Below are 12,345 nucleotides of genomic sequence, written 5' to 3'. Positions count from 1 at the left end.
GGGCAAGTTTTTGTTTAATTAATTTGATTGATAACATTGACTACCATGATATGACCAGAGATACAAGACACAAATTAATTATTATTGTGTGTCTGGAGTCGGTATTCTTCAATCACCCTCAACTTCTTTCATCATTATAGCCTATTCATTGAGTTATTGTTGTCTATTCATTAACTTATTATAGCCTATCCATTTGCCTTATATCTTATTTTATTGGATTATTATAGCCTATTTATTAACCTCTTATAGCCTATTCATGAACCTGTTGCGACCTATTTATAAGCCCTGTTATATAGCTTACTCATTGGTTTATCATAGCCTATTCATTTGTTTATTATATCTTATTTATTAGGTCATTGTAGCCCCTATTTATTTGCCTATTATAACCTACTATTTAACCTATGTAGCTTATTCTTGCCTAATTGTTGGGCCTTGTTTGTTTGTTTTTTCTTTTCATAAATATTTTCAGGCATAGATTATAATTAATAAATATATAATCTACTGTTTGCTTAAATAATCAGTTAATTATTACCCTAATTAGAACAAATTTGATTGACTGAAACCTTGACCTCATTTTTCCAGCAGATTGTTTCCTTGCTTTTGACAGGATTGCTTTAATTAGACTCTTCTCTAATTTCTCTTGCAATTTTGAAATGTTCATTCATTCACACTGTGCTAATGATAATAATATAGAATCCATTTAACATTTTTCTTTTCCCTATGTGAATATTCGAATAATCATACTTTGAAAATATCTCTCTGCAGAGGAAAGCTTGTTTTGAAAAATGTTTAGTTTTAAAATAGGTTAGTGATCGATGAGTCTTTAGTAGGAATATTGTTTATTAGCATGACTCAGCCTTTTTTTGTAACTAAATGTTGTCTTCATCTTTTTAAGTTCACCTTTTGACATGCGTAGTTTGATTAGTTTCAAGGTTTATTATTTTTTTTATCTTTCTTCTGTCAATATTAATGGTGTGTTTTTAATTTGTCATCTGATTCTTATTCAACCATCTCTTTCATGGATAAACTTGAAAAATACAATAGTTTTAATTCATTCAAATTCTTCTATATGTTTTTCTATTAAGCATCTACTACAATACAATCTTATTCTCTTACAAATATAGTGTCCCCTGATTTTCCTCATTAGTATAACTCTTCAAATGCAAAAAGAAAACAAAAAAACCTATGGCATCTTACTTTTGCAGTCAGTGTTACACACCTGGCATATTCAGTTAATGATTCCTTAGCTCTCTTCCAGTACCTCCTTGGTTTCACCATTCTAAGTACCATTGGATATAATTCCAATGTAATCTCAATGCTGTTTTCTTTATTTGTCATTTGAGAGAAAAAGGGTAGTTCTTAGAGCCTGTGAGATCTTCCTGGAATGGAAGGTGGGGTATTTCAGTAATGAGGCTATTGTTATTGTTGTACAGAAAGATGAAAAGCACCTGTTAGTTTGGTAACAGATAAAAATCACTGGAGAGAGAGACAGATGCAGTCCAGATGTAGGAACTAGAAAGCTAAATAATATAGGAACTAGAAAGATAAAATAAAATACCAGTTGAGCACTGGAGTTAATGTGATCAACCTACTCCTACCCTAAAATTGTTGACCTTCTGCCAAAATTAGAAAGAATTATCATTATTATTACTAATTTGAGAAAAGCAGTAAGCTGCCAGAATCATCACCATGCCAGGCAAAATGCTTAGTGACATTTTGTCTGTCTTTACATTCTGAGTTCAAATTCTCTCGAGGTCAGATTTGCCTTTCATCCTTTTGGGGTCGATAAAATAAGTACCAATTATGCACTGGGGTTGATGTAATTGATGACCCCTTGCCCTGAACTTGCTGGTTTTGTGTCAGAATTTGAAACTGTTATTACCAATTTGAGAATCATTAGCTTATTCTTCTAATTAAACTCTTTTTAATTCTGCAATCTGCTATATCAAGTAGACCATATCAGATAACACACTCAGTCTTCTCAAGTCTGTCCTACTATTTACATATACCAAATGGATGCCATCAAATTATAGCTTAAAGTTTCTAAATGAAGACTCTCTCTAGATTATAGACCCAGCTATTCTAACTTAGGTTTTTTATCACCAAGTTTTTGTAATTTTTGATGAAGAAATTTGGTTCGGGCTTTAGGGATTTATGTGATGTCTCCAGATTTTAGTGTTGAAGGTGATCAATTAGTTTGCCTAGTGCATATCATCTGGTCTTGATAAACACACACACACACACAAAATTTTTGTATTGGGTGTATTGATGTTTAATTGCATAAATTTTGGGTGTTAAATCTGATTGTATTATATTAAGCCATGGGTCAGATTTCAAATTTCGCTGAGGTTAGCTTTGCTTTTTATCCTTTCAGGGTCAATAAAGTAAATACCAGTCAAAACATTAGGAGTCAGCATTGTCAACTGGCCCCTTTTCCCCCAAAAATTTCAGGCCTTGAGCCTTTAGTAGAAAAAATTATTAAGTCATAGTGGATGGTACATTGATAAATTACTGGATAAGATAGTTGTAGTATTTACTGATGTCTCTTCATGTTCTGAGTTCAAATTCCGTTGAGGTTGATTACATTTACATACAACTTAAGTAAATGTTTTCTAAATAATCTTGCTATAAGGTGATGCACAAACACTCAGCTCTGGATGCACTACATCTTATAGCAAAAACAACTGTTGATTACATAATTCCTCTTCCTTTGTTATTTATTCAATTTCATATTATGCTCTGTTATCAATTAATGCTTTATTTTGAAGTATAGGTATATTGAGTTCTATATACATATACTTCAAAATTGCTATACCGAAGTGAAATCTTTATATAGCCTCTGTCTTCCATCCATTTCATTATGTTGAACCATTAATCCCTATACATTTTCTTCTTTCTCCGTATTTTTTTGAAATTCTCTCTCTGTTTTTTGTTTTCCTGTCAATCCTTTCTGTCAAAGAGTATAGGCTTGAAACATCAAAGACTTTTCTATTCTTCCTGAGCATTAAACTAATACACCTGCTTGTTGTTCCTTCACCTGTCTTTGTCTTTTGTTTTCCGTAAATTCGAATTATATATATATATATATATATATATATATATATAGATAAAACGAGTGTGTATGTGTATAGTTGGGTGTGTATTAGTCTTGATATGTCTGTGATGATTGTAAACAAAGCCACACTGCTTATATAAACAGTGCTGTTTGTTTGCAGTTTTCTGTGAAACCCTGTCTAGACTGTACATTGTTCAGTAGACTGGGGGGGGGGGTTATTATATTGCTTGGAAACAAGTGAGATTTGTTACCAAGAAGAGCATCTGACTGCAGAAAATTCTGCTTCAATGAAATATAAACTAACCCATGCAAGCATGGAAAAGTAGATGTTAAAATGATTATGGTAGTAATGATGACGATGAGAAATTCTCTTTACTTTGTCTTCTGAATTCACAAATATCTATTCTAAACTGACTTCCTGCTTAAAGGTGTTTTACCAAATAACCTACATTCTGTATCATTAGTTTCAACATTCTACCTATTTCATCATCTCTTCACTATATTTGACATCTGGAATGTCTCCAAGTTTTTAAAGAATTACTTAGAATACCTAGTAGGTAACATTTCTTGGAAAATGCTTAATCAGCCAACCAACCACGTAACCAACCAGTCAGCCAGCCATATACTTAATATCTTGGTAGCCCACCCCATTACTTTCCCCGCTCTATGAATTAACAGCGTTTGAACTTGCTGTTAAGTAAACTCACCATATGTTATTGGAAGTAGGTAATTTTGTTTATTTCAGGAAAAGATTGTTTTTCCTCTTAAAATGTAGTCTACAGTAGGTTTCAAAGGTATTTGGGCAGCCATTGAAAAGAACGGTAGCAATAAATAGTTCTTCGGGGGTGTGTGTTAATAAACCATTCTGGAACCAGACATTCCTACAACTTGTTATCTTGGAATGAGGTTCACCATTAGTTCACTGGTTTGGGTATTTGCTTAGAGTTTACAAGATGTTGATTGAGAACAGCTAAAAATAAATCTGTTGAAAATCTAAATGTGTCTTTGAATGGGTGTTATCTCAGAGAATCTCTTATTTCAGCACAAACACCCCTGCTTTGTAACCTTCACCTCTATTTCCGTTTTTTTGATATCCTTGCCTTTATATCTTTCTATGGCTTTTCTTTCATCTTTTTAGTTTTGCTTTTTCTTATATAAGTCTGAGAATATATTGTGAAGAACTCTCTTTTGGGTTCCAATAACATTGATATTAGAGATAACCTTTCTGTTCCCCATTTTTGATGTAATGGAATGGCTAAAAGAGACATTCACTTTCATGACCTCAATGATATATTTTGAGAACAGTTTGTTGGTTTCTTCAAAATAGTTTTCTAAAAATACTCTGGGGTTAACTAAATCTAGAAACATTTTTTTTCTGTTTCTCATTGAATTTTCTTTTATACTTTTTGATTACATTGATAATTCAAATGTTTTTAAGAATATTTTAACATATTTCTTCCATTGTTATTTCAACAGGTGTTATGCAAGTACAAATAATTGAAGATAACGATACTCATGTGACCTTAGTAGGTATTCCACCCAAATCCCTGACTCAGAAACACTCGCCTGTTCATCATCGTTCTTCGACTTTACCGTGCTCGCCTGTGGTACCATCTGATCCCGAGACAGAATCCAAACAAAGCCTCATCCGACAGCAACAACAAAAACAGTCAGACAGAAATGGTTCTTTCAGGTAAGTGTCCATTGATTCCATTTTTATAGTGAAACAGTTAAAGATTTATTGATCTATGCTACTGTTATCAAGTTTTAAATTTGACGTTTCTCTAGAATTGTTTCCCCTACCACTGCCCTGTTACTACAAGGGAAAAAACTCATGCAGTAACATGATGCACCTACAGTGTGCTAAAGGCTAATTAGCTCATATAATTTATTTGAGGGGTGACTCATGACTTTACATGTCTGTAGTGTTTTATAATATCACAGTCATCCATGAAAACATGGTTAACCATAGGGAAGTATTACCTTGCTTGGAAACAAGTAGGGATTGGTGACAGGAAAGACATCTGGCTGTAGAAAATCTGCCTCAACAAATTCCATGCAAGCATAAAAAGAATAGATGTTAAAACAATGGTGATGGTGATTGTTTGAAGCTTAGAAAATAATTTTAAAATTCAAAAAATTTATCCTGGTGCATTTTAATTTTGTATTTGTTACAGATTTACTGGAAAGATGTGGTGAGGGGTGGCTTAATGAGAATATTGGTGCTTTTGATAGTGTATCATTAATTAAACAATATATAGTTTATTCACAGCACAGCTTTAATCAGAAGAACTGAAATAAATGTAAATATGAATATCAGAAGATATTAGCTTTGAGGGGGAATAAGAATACAAGCATTGATGTGTCAATGAAAAATGGAAGTGAAACTTCTGATAATCCATCTCACAGCTCATTGTAGTCTACATGAAATATACCAGAAATCCTTTTGTTACCATGTTCCTATTGAAATACTGTGTTCTTTGTTTCAATGAATTATGAAAATGATGAAGAAAACAGTAAAATAACTTTGTCATTATAAACTGGTGTTTAGAACATAAATTTAAAATAGCATTTTGTGTAAGGTTTTAAAACAAGAAGTTTGTATTATAAAACCTGGAGTGGTCTCAGGCAAATTTATTTCATAAAGATTAACCCCTGTAATTCAGAATGAGGTAGTTATAGTAAATTTCAGTTATTTTGAGAATAACTGCATCTTTTCTTTGTCAGCCAAATTCTTGTAAAGTGGGTTTTATAAATAGCCAGCATACTCAGGGTGTATAGTTGGCTGAGTTAGTAGGGTACTTGACTACCAGTTAAAGGGCTGATAGTCCATAGCTGGTAGTCTAGCTTGTTTCAGTTTCTATCTACCAAATCCACTCACAAGGCTTTTGTTAGCCTGGAGCTATAGTAGAAGATACTTGACTAAGGTGTTGCACAGTGGAGCCGAACCCCAAACTATGTAGTTGAGAAGTGAATAACTTGACCATACAGTTATGCTGGTACCTATCTACACAGTCATATCTGCATTAAAAGCAAAGTCTCTTTTAGATGCAGCTCAAAGAGAGATGCCCTTAGCCTAGCTGATGTTTACTCCCCCTGGGGCCTTTCTCCTTCCCCTGAAATTCTCTGCCTATTTGTATTTTCCTACAGGTGCCACTACCTGTACAAGATGAATCTAGCCTTTCAAGTACATCCAGTATCTTAAAATAAGCTTGTTATTCCTCCTCCTTGTCGTCATCACCAACATTACCACCATCACCACCACTACCATCATACTCCTACTACTACTATAAAAAGATAAATAGAGCACAAAAAAACAAAACAAAAAAAAACATTGTTACCTTAATTTCTTTTGGTACATTGTACTTTACAATTTAAACTCATTAACTCATTATACAATATAAACATTGTACTTTACAATATAAACTCGTTAAAGTACAAGGCCTATTTAAACGAAATTCTTTCTAGGAATGCAGTAACCTGATTTACTTTATTGAAACCTTTGGAATTATGCCTGAAAGCTTTCTTCCCCATGATAATTTCATAGAATTTTATAGTTCTGCAGAAATATTCATTTTCATTAATTTCAAAGATAATTAAGAATTTGGTAAAATAAGATTGTCATTAATAATCCAATGTGAAGGCAGTAAGCTGGCAGAATTGTTAGCATGCTGGGCAAAATGCTTAGCAATGTTTCGTCTTTCTTTACGATCTGAGTTCAAATGCTACTGAGGTTGACTTTGTCTTTCAGCCTTCTGAGGTCAGTACCAGTGGTACATTGGGGTCAATTTCATTGACTTACTCCCTCCCCGAAATTGCTGGCCTTGTGCCAAAATTTGAAACTGTTATTAATTTGATGTTTGGAGTAGAAATAAACATAGAATTTTGTTGGAAGTTTTTCTAATTTAGATCACTTTAAAACAGGGAATTGGTTTCAGCAGACCAAGGGTGGTATCAAAAAGGGTTAAGTACTTGGTCAAAGGGTAGCAAGAATTACAGATTGTGTAACTTAAATGTATTTTGGTATTTAGTCTCATATATATAATGTAATTAGGTATTTATGTATGTATGTATAATTTTGTATTTTGGTATTTAGTCACATATATATCATGTATTTAGGTATTTATGTATGTATATATAATTTTCCTAATCTTTTATCTTCAGCATTCATCTGTTGCGAAGCTCCAGTTTAGATATGGCTGCACGACGAAATTCTTCCCGGGCGGATAAGAAGATAGTACATACCGATGATGATGATGATGATGATGATGAGGATGAGCACGATGACGATGACGAAGAGGAAGAAGAAGATGTATTTGATGTTCATCGACAGGACAACTTCCATCCTTCATGGAGTATACGGTGTCCAAAAATGCAGTTGTCAAAATTATTGAAATCTGGACACTCAGACTGTTATAGTATCCTTTTGTTCTGTTATATATCTTAACTATTATTTACAGCACTTTTATTCTGTGTTGTCTTTTATTTCTGTAGAGGCAATGACAGGCCTCACAGAGGCAATGACAAAAGACCGAGACCTCTGGAGGTATGCTGTGACTGAGAACACCCGGCAAATAAAGTGAGTTCACAGCTGTAGCCTACACCAGTGTCTCATAACCAGCCCACTCAAAAGTACTTTGGATCATAGGGTGACATGCCATGCTTGAGGAGACCTATTGAGTCAAGTACATTAACATCAAAATCAAATCAAATGGAAATTGTAGTTGTGATCCTCATGCTGGTAGCACATAAAAAGCACCATCCGAACGTGGCTGATGCCAGTGCCGCTTTGACTGGCTTCTGTGCCTGTGGCACGTAAAAAGCACTATTCGATTGTGGTCAATCCAAGCTCCTCTGGCCCCTGTGCCAGTGGCACGTAAAAAGCACCCACTACACTCTCGGAGTGGTTGGCGTTAGAAAGGGCATCTAGCTGTAGAAACACTGCCAAATCAGATTGGGGCCTGGTGCAGCCTCCTGGCTTCCCAGACCCCAGTCGAACCGTCCAACCCATGCCAGCATGGAAAACGAATGTTAAACGATGATGATGAATGTTCCACCCTTATAATAATGGTTTCATTAACACATCTTTATATACATATATATATAATAAATTACATTTAACAAGGGAACTCGAAGTAGATAAAGCTGTAAATTATACCATGTAGAATATCGAATTAAAAAATTGGTGGGATGGAGAAAAGTTGAAGGCTACCCATGGGACTCAAACCCACATCTTTTTTTCCCATCCAAGGGATTTTTTTTAACCCAATATTCTACACACTATTATTTATGGCTTTGAGTTCCACTGTTAAATATAATTTATACTGTATGTGTGTGTGTGTATATATATTTATATATATACACACATACATACATACATACATACATACACATGTGTATGTATGTCTGGGTATGGCTGTGGTTAAGAAGTTGACTTCACAACCACAGTGTCCAAGTTCAATCCTACCATGCAGTATTTCAAGCAAGTTGTCTTTTATCATAGTCTTGGATCAACCCAAATCTGTCAGTGAAGTTTAAAGTAAACAGAAATGATAGATAAGCATGTCAAGTGGATTGTGCCTGTAGTTCAATAAAGGACCAGTCTTGCTACATGTTGTGTCATGTTGACCCTGCTGAAGAATTACTAGAAAGGTGCATATGTCTGTGTAATATTAAATAAACACCGTTAACGAGGTAGTAGTATTCAGTTCGATTGAAAGAAAATGAGGCAGCTGTTTTATGGTCTTTTGATTTGCTAGAAACAGCAGCCACATCTTCAAATGAACCTATAATGTCTGAAGGACACATTGAATAATGTAGTCTTGGTTATACAAATAGACTGGATGGTCATAGTTGGAACACTTTGATGATCAGGACTGACATGTGGGTGCTAATCAGCAGCAACTGACATAATGTCCAAGATTTTTTGTGATAAAGTAATAAAATTATAAAATTGAATATTTATCTACTTTGCTGTAAATTGAATGTTTTTATCCATAAAGACTCTCTCTCGGTCGTTCACCAAAAAATTATGACCCTTTGAACATTTCAACTATTCCTCTAGTTTGTAAAAGAATTGGCTTTATATGCTCCATAAAGATTACACAATGTGTTCCTTAACACATCTCTACAGAATTTATATTGTTGGAGAATGTTGCTGCCAAGTTCCATTACCCTTGTGTTCTTGATCTTAAGATGGGTCCACGACAACATGGAGATGATCAGTCTGAAGAGAAGAAACAGAAAAAGATTTTACGGTGTAAAGAAAGCACATCAAGTTCTCTTGGCGTCAGAGTCTGTGGAATGAAGGTGAGATTATTTATATTCTTTTTTTACTTTTTCCCATTTTCCATTCTTTAACTTAATATTTACTTAGTTCTTGGACATCCAAGTATGCCTTATTTACATTGCAGTAGATTTAATGAATAAATCTAACATAGGTGCAAGCATGATTGTGCGGTAAGAAGCTTGTTTCCCAACCACATGGTTTCAGGTTCAGCCCCACTGTGTGGCACACTTGGGCAAGTGTCTTCTGCTATAGCTCTGGGTTGACCAAAGCCTTGTGAGTGGATTTGGTGGATGGAAACTGAAGGAAGCCTGTCATATATATTTGTGTGTGTGTGTGTGTGTATCTATGTGTGTTTGTGTTTGTCCTCAGTATCACTTGACAGCTGTTGGTTTGTTTGCATCCCTGCAACTTAGCAGTTTGGCAAAAGAAACTGATAGAATATATACCAGACTTAAAAATTAGCACTGGTGTTGATTTGTTTGACTAAACCTTTCAAGGCAGTACTGCAGCACAATCACAGTTCAAAAAATAAGATTACTTTCATATATTTTCTCCATAACAATGTAACGTTCTTGATGATGAATCACATAGGTGTAGGGGTGGTGGGACTTAGAATTGTTTGGGTACCATTGAAAACTTCATCTTTACATCTTAATATATCATATTGAAGAAAAAAATCATGTTGAATGAGTTTATCTTTCTCCAGTCTTAGACTCACAACAGAATTAGAATATATATATAGCCTTTCTATGTCAGATTTTGGGTGGTGGATCCTAAATCCTGTCATTAATTTTCTTGTTTTCCTGTCTATTTTCATTATTTCATTTAGAGTCCAGTTAAGAATATTGTAGCTGTAACTTATAACTGGGATGGCTAGAGTATTGATACCTATTATCTTGTTTTTCACATTGAACTCTGTTTTTGGTATTAACCTAACTTATCTATAGCATTCCTTTTTTATCTTCTCTTTCATTTGTGTGTATTGTATCATATCTAGTTCATTGATTCCTAAGTATTTGTATGTCTGACTTTGGTCTAATTCTCTTTATTTGCTTTATCTAGTGTGATGTTGCTACTCTTAACTAGTATTCCTCTCTTCAAGGTTACTTTGGCACATTTCTCTAAGCCAAATTTCATGTTTATTTCTTTGGTAAAACCATGTACTATCTGTAGTAATGTTTTCAGCTGTTTATCATTTGTAGTATACAACTTTAGATCATCCATATATAAGAGGTGGCTGATTGTTTTGCCGTAACAGTTGTATCCACATCCAGTTCTGTTTAGCATGTGAGATAAGGGTGTCAGTGCCAAGCAGAAAAGGAGTGGAGAGAGTGTGTCTCCCTGGGATATTCCTCTTCTAATGGAGATGGCTTTGGTTTTATGAGTCCATCTTTTGTTTGGATCTGTAGCACTGTCTGCCATTTATTCATGAAATGTTTTATATATTTTATGATTATTGGTGCTACCTTGTTCATGGCTAGTGTTTATTATCATTATTATTATTATTACTATTATTATCATTATTATTATTATTATTATTATTATTATTATTATTATTATTATTATTATTATTATTATTATTATTATTATTATTTCCTGTTCCTTGTTATAAATCAGTATAAATATTGTTTTGGTTTTGCTAATCAAAACTTTTCCTTCTTTTCTGTTTCTTCAGGTTTACCATGTAGATAAAGGGCAGTATGTGTACCAAGACAAGTATGATGGCCGTTCTTTGAATGTTGAAGGTTTCAAAGAGACTCTGTACAAGTTCTTACACAATGGTGTTGAGGCACGTCTTGATTTAATTGAACCTATTATTTGGCGGCTAAAGCAGCTGTATAAAATGGTTGAAAAGCGAGATACATTCCGATTTTATACCAGCTCGTTACTGGTCATGTATGATGGCTTAACAGAAACACCAAGCAGTCGTCATCATCATCACCATCATCATCACCATCATCATCACACTTCTCTACTGGATAACAGTTCGCCAGAAGAACACAGTTATGGAATGCAACATGTGTGGCATGATCACTATCCTGAAGTGGAAGTACGCATGATTGATTTTGCACATTCCACTCACCGTGGGTTCCGTGAAGACAAGATCACTCACCGAGGCCCCGACCAAGGATATTTATTTGGACTTAGTAATCTCATTCTTTCTTTTAAGGAAGTTCTCGATCGTTATTCCCCCAGTTGCCAACAATGCCACAGCTGATATGAACTGGGTAGAGCATGCAAGAAAAAGAAAATGTAAACCAAGAAGCTATGCCAGAAAGGATCTTCATTGTTAATTCTTTAAATAAAACAGAAGATAGACTATACTGTTGCATTAAAGAACTCTTAGAGATCAGTATGTGAAGAATCTTCTAGAATGTAAAAAAATTGAAATAAAAGAATGGAAAAAAATGGCCCTAAACGAATAGACCAATATATGTAGCACTTACATTCACATGGTGAACTGCAGGGTTAATGATAACAATAATTGAAGGTTAGCAAATCTAAGAATTCTCTACCATATCAGTGATCTAAAGACGGATGAATGTGACTGATGTTGCATTCTGGGACTGATATGAGTAAAAGAAAAAAGAAAACAAACCCCAAAATGGCATAGTCCAGTAGCTTCATACAATGGAATACACACCTTAGCTGCCAATATTTGCAGTGATTTCTTGCCATTTTAGCACCAAGTTACTTTTCTTTCTAGGTGTCCCTGTGTGCCGACCCTGAAAAGTAGCAATTGCTAAGATTAGTACCTGGATCAAATTAAGTTGACCTCACGGGTTATTACTATTATCATTATTATTATCATTATTATTATTATTTTAATTTTATTTTATTTCTATTTTATTAACTTCAGTTAATAACATGTCTTTTTTTTTTTTTTTGTAATGTGATAAAAAAAAGAATTAAAAAATGGTGAAAGGATCATAATTCTTAGACTGAGAGCAATGTTGAGTTATAAACACTGCAAAGAATATATTGATCCAAATCTTGCAAC

The 12,345-nt window shown here is 34.1% G+C and overlaps 1 protein-coding gene across 5 annotated transcripts in view; it reads left to right on the top strand.

Annotated features, from left to right (window-relative positions):
* LOC106884173 (inositol hexakisphosphate kinase 1) overlaps window positions 1-12,345 on the top strand; it is a 126,135-nt gene extending 113,790 nt beyond the window's left edge. For all 5 annotated transcript variants that reach the window (XM_089361638.1, XM_089361640.1, XM_089361641.1 and 2 more), the window contains exons 3-6: window positions 4,532-4,748; window positions 7,220-7,473; window positions 9,189-9,364; window positions 11,020-12,345. In XM_089361638.1, the coding sequence (XP_089217764.1) occupies window positions 4,532-4,748; window positions 7,220-7,473; window positions 9,189-9,364; window positions 11,020-11,562 (1,190 nt within the window). In that variant the 3' untranslated portion in view covers window positions 11,563-12,345. The remainder of the gene's footprint in view (window positions 1-4,531; window positions 4,749-7,219; window positions 7,474-9,188; window positions 9,365-11,019) is intronic.

The sequence above is a fragment of the Octopus bimaculoides genome, chromosome 13, assembly GCF_046866305.1.
Source record: "Octopus bimaculoides isolate indiv1 chromosome 13, ASM4686630v1, whole genome shotgun sequence".
Taxonomy (NCBI): Eukaryota; Metazoa; Mollusca; class Cephalopoda; order Octopoda; family Octopodidae; genus Octopus; species Octopus bimaculoides.
This window is presented reverse-complemented; position numbering and strand designations above follow the sequence as displayed.